General features: G+C 54.8%; 1 protein-coding gene across 1 annotated transcript in view; it reads left to right on the top strand.

The window, feature by feature from the left end:
- TMEM240 (transmembrane protein 240) overlaps positions 1–1385 on the top strand; it is a gene marked incomplete at its 5' end in the record, with an annotated part of 2579 nt that extends 1194 nt beyond the window's left edge. The window contains one exon of the mRNA XM_010088137.1: positions 1237–1385. Within this exon, the coding sequence (XP_010086439.1) occupies positions 1237–1385 (149 nt within the window). The remainder of the gene's footprint in view (positions 1–1236) is intronic.
- Positions 1386–4385: the final 3000 nt, after the last annotated feature.

Genomic DNA, 4385 nt, shown 5'->3' with positions numbered 1-4385 from the left:
CAGGAGGCTCATTGTCAGGGTTTCCAGTGGGATCCCAGGTCCCAAGCCAGTCTCGGGGCTGTGACACCTGGTTGTGCTCAGCCCACCCCTGGCTGTGATCCCACCAGCGCTGTGACGGCAGCGGGGCTGGCGACAGACGTCCTTGCTGGGAAATATTGTGCCCCAGAGCCGCTGCCGCTCGGTATGGAGTGGCTTCACCATTTAACTGACCTTATGAGTAGGTTTTTGCACCAATTTTTATTTTTAGCAATTAAGGGTTATGCTAGTAATTAATTTAGTATTTAAGCTGAATTATCTTTTTAATTCCTCCTGGTGTGTGCATATTCTAAGGCTTTGAGAAGGGGTTGGCCAATGGTGCAATACACGGGGCAGATATGTCTTTGCAGAAAATGAATTTTTTGCACCCAGCTATTTCTTTGTTGAAAGAGAACCTAAGCTAAAATTCCCTTCTGCAGAGAGAATCGGTGCCTGTGACTATGGGGAGAGACAGGGGTGGGGGTAACACAAAGCCCTGCGCCGGCATGGGATGGAGAGCCCTCCCTGAAATGCCCGAGTGCCATTTAGCAGTGACTCAGTGTCACGTTGTGTCCTGATCGGCTTGAATTTTGATCTGTTAGAATAACCTATAGCTCCTTCCTGACGGAAGAGATTTCTTAAAATAGAAAATATTCTGTAGACACTCAGCCATCAGGCTGTGCTTCACAGGAGCTGGGCAGAGCAGCCACGGACCCTCAGGGCAGGGACAGTGGTTCAGCTTTACACCATCCATTGCTCTCCGGGACTTTCCAGTTCTCCTTTGTGGGGTTTGGCCGATGTGTGTTTCTGGGTGGAATGACCCAAAGCTCTCATGGAACCGAACGGCAGCTGAAACATCGCTACGGGGAAAGGTTCACGGGCTGAGAGCTGAAAAACTGGATTGAAAAATGAACCAGTCCAGCCTGCACCGGCCACGGGGCAGAAAGGGGCTTGTGTTGGGTGAGACCGGCTAATGCTTGAGAAGGAAAAAGCCAGGATTGAGCAGGGATGCTGCTGTTTCCCCGGCGGCTGGATCCCAGAGCCGGTGGTTGTGTTGGGGGCACAGGCTGGGAGAGGAGCCGGAGCTGCGGCTGCAGCCACGGCGTGAAGCATCCGGTGGGGAACAAGGCTGAAGGGTGGCCCAGGGCTGGGCAAGGCAGGAGAAGGTGGGTGTCACCATCCCTGGCGTATCTCATCTTCCTTCTCCTTTCTGCCTTTCAGACAATTCCTGGTCTTGGATTCCCAAATTTTGTAACTTAAAGGAGTTCAGAAAACGTCACCACCGGCAGTACGAGGAGGCGACCGGCAACATGGTGCACATCAAACAGAAGCTGTACCACAACGGGCACCCCAGCCCGCGGCACCTCTGAGGAACGCCTGCCCCTCCAGAGACTGCAGAGAGGTTTTAAAAAAAGGACTTTGCTCTTCTTCTTCCAGGGGAACATGGTTTGCTCCTCCGTGGAAGTCAGCCGAGGACACGATTTTACGTACCCATCCCGTGTGTCCCCACGGCACACCACGATGCACAACTAAGCCAGTCCTGGATGCTACGCAGCCAAGACGTTGCACTGTGTTCCACGTTTTATTGTCGGACTTGTGTATATATGTAAAAAAAAAAAAGCAGACAAACAAACAAAAAGAGAAAAGAGATTTGCATTATACTTTCAACCCCCCTTTTCCTGGCATTCACGGCTGTCCTGCACATCCAGCTGCCCTATGGGGAGTGTTGGCCAAGGGTATGAAGGTGGGACGATGCGAAGAAGATGCAGAATTTCTCATCCAAGAGCTCAAGTCCCCCGTTTCTTTGGTCCTTTGGCTTGTTTTTACTCCGTTCTGTTCCTCCCGTTGTAGAATGGCTTGGCTGGTCCCAGGTTTGGATGGGGACGGCTGCTGGGGCGGGGGGGTGTGAAGGCACAGAGTCCCTTTGGTTCATGGTTTTGGGAGATGCTCTGGGGGGAGGAAGTCCTGGGAAATACACACCTGGTTTATTCTTTGCGTTGCTACACACTGAAACCTGCCTTAAGCAATCCAAGACATGGCAGCAGCAGGGGAGCAGCCCCGTAGGGTGTCAGTCCATCTGCCGGGGCAGGCGTCTGGTGCACCCCACGTTTCCATCGGGGGAACCTTGCTGAGGTCAGTGCTGGTATTCCTCACTAGGGCTGGAGAGGAGTCACTCCTGGGGTGCGGGGAGAAGTGTGTTGGGTTGAACGGCGTGAGATGGGATTTGCACCCTGATCACAGCCCCCTGCTGCAAAAATACCCCCACCCCTGGTCTGGGCGGGAAGGAGATGCTGAGTCTGGGTTGGTGCCACCCTAGAAATGGTGACGATGCCGTGAGCGGGTCCTGCTGGTGGTCGCACACGAATGGCCACCCCTCTTTGCCCTGCTGCGATGGCACTTGGGTGGTTTGCAGGCTGGGCTTGGCTTGAGGAGCACGGAGACGTGGGCCTGAAGCCAAACTCATCATGTCCAATGTCCTGGTAATGGGGTGAATCAAAGCATGAGGATGATCTCGCGTGGTTTTACATTTGCTTCCCCTGGTCGCGGCTCAGGTGGGGTTTGAGGGTGGCTGTCAAGTGTCTGAGACCAACCTCCACATCCAGGACCTCCTTCACGTCCCGTCAGAGCTGCCCACAGGAGTGTTGCTTGATAAAGGAATGTGCCCAGACTGCGTCGCTTTTGCAAATGCTGGGCTGCAGTCTGAGGTAGACCTGCTGGCTGCAGTGGGGAGAGAGGTTTTTATTGGGAAGAAGGAGGGAGGGAGATGCCAGCCCCAAGAATTTACGGTGGTAGCCCTGAACCCCAGTCATTTCTCCTTCATTCCTTATTTTGTACTGAGTGGGCTTGTGCTTAAATGGGAAAAAAACCCCCAAAACATCCAGAAAAAAGGGATGATGAATGTTATCAGAAACCGCTGTGTCCTTCTCTGGATTCCTTGGCTCTGCCGACGGCCTCCTCGTGTTGCAATGTCTGTGGAGGGAACAGGACACCGTGACTCCCTTCCCTGTCTTGTTTTTTTTGGTTTTTTTTTTTTTTTTTCATTGTTTCCTACACCCAGGATCAGTTCAGCTTTGACAAGGTGGAAGAGGCAGCTGCGGTTGAGCCAAACCCCGCGGCCAGCGTTGTATCGCCCCGAGCAGCACTGCTCTCTCTGCTTGTCACTCTTGTCCCTGTCCCATTCCCTCGGCGGACTCTGCTCGAGGTGTGAGCCGTGCCGATGATGTCTGACTCCGTGGTCTCTTGTTCCTCTGTCCCAGTGGGTCGCTACCGTCGCTCTCGGTGCCGTTGTCCGTAGTCTGCCATTGCTCCGTCTTCTCCCGTGCACGTGTTCGTCTTGCTTTTGTCTGGTCGTGGGGGTGTTTTCTCCTCGTTTAATTGTCCGAGATCTTCTAGTGGTGACTTGTTTGTTGTTCTCTTGCCTCTGAGCCAGTCTTCACCCAAAAAACACACAGATCAAACCAACACCAAACCCAAAACCCAGCACCAACCCCAGACAAAAGGGTCCCGTTGGGGAGAAGCGACTTTGGCATCAGGGAGTCGACACAACAAGGTCGGGGCTGGGCAGGCGCTGGGCAGAACCCGGGGAAGGGAAAAGGGGGGGTTACAAAGCTGGCGGCGGTGGCTGGAGGGGCAGCTCCGCGGGGGGCTTCGCACCCGTCTGCCAGCTGCTCTGGGGGGGCTGCAGGATTGGATGGGGGGGAGCTTTGTGCCGCCTCGGGAGGGGATGTGTTTAGAGCAGAGACGGAGCTTAAAAGTGGGTGTGGTGGTTCTCCCGCAGGCTCGTGGGGTTTTTCAGGGGGTTTGGAGGAAGGAAAAGCCGACAGATGCTCCCAGAGCACCTCTGGGTGTCGGAGCATGGAGCAGGGGTTGGGCAGGGACACGGGACAGCTGGTTCTGGCTTAGGATGGAGCGAAGATGAGCCGGCCTCTTGGGCCAGCCCAGCTCACCGTGGTGCCCAGGAGAGCAGGGAGAAGCAAGAACCTAGTGGGGAAAAAAAAAAAAAAAAGCCAGGGCTGCACCCTCCCTGCACATGGGCTGTGGGGGCAATGGGAGCGAAGCAGCGGAGCAGGAGAACGTGGGCAGGGGACGGAGGAGCTCTGCAGCGAGCTGGGGCTGGCGGCGTGCTGCATCCTGAGGCTCTCAGGGTCAGTTCTGTGTGTGTGTGTCGGTGCGCGGTTGCATCTTTATATCTGTGTGCGTTCTCGTGTGTTCGCTGCATGAAGCCCATTCCTCCTCTCCAGTCCCTCCCATTCATTTCCACTCTTTTCTTTCCAGTGGGGTTGCTGGTTTTAGTCCCCTCGTCAAGCTGAGCCTGGGATTTCCCCGGAGGGATGACAGCAAGAGCATGGTTCAATACTGCTGGGCACTGA

The sequence above is a fragment of the Pterocles gutturalis genome, unplaced genomic scaffold (genome assembly GCF_000699245.1).
Source record: "Pterocles gutturalis isolate BGI_N339 unplaced genomic scaffold, ASM69924v1 scaffold1237, whole genome shotgun sequence".
Taxonomy (NCBI): domain Eukaryota; kingdom Metazoa; phylum Chordata; class Aves; order Pterocliformes; family Pteroclidae; genus Pterocles; species Pterocles gutturalis.
This window is presented reverse-complemented; position numbering and strand designations above follow the sequence as displayed.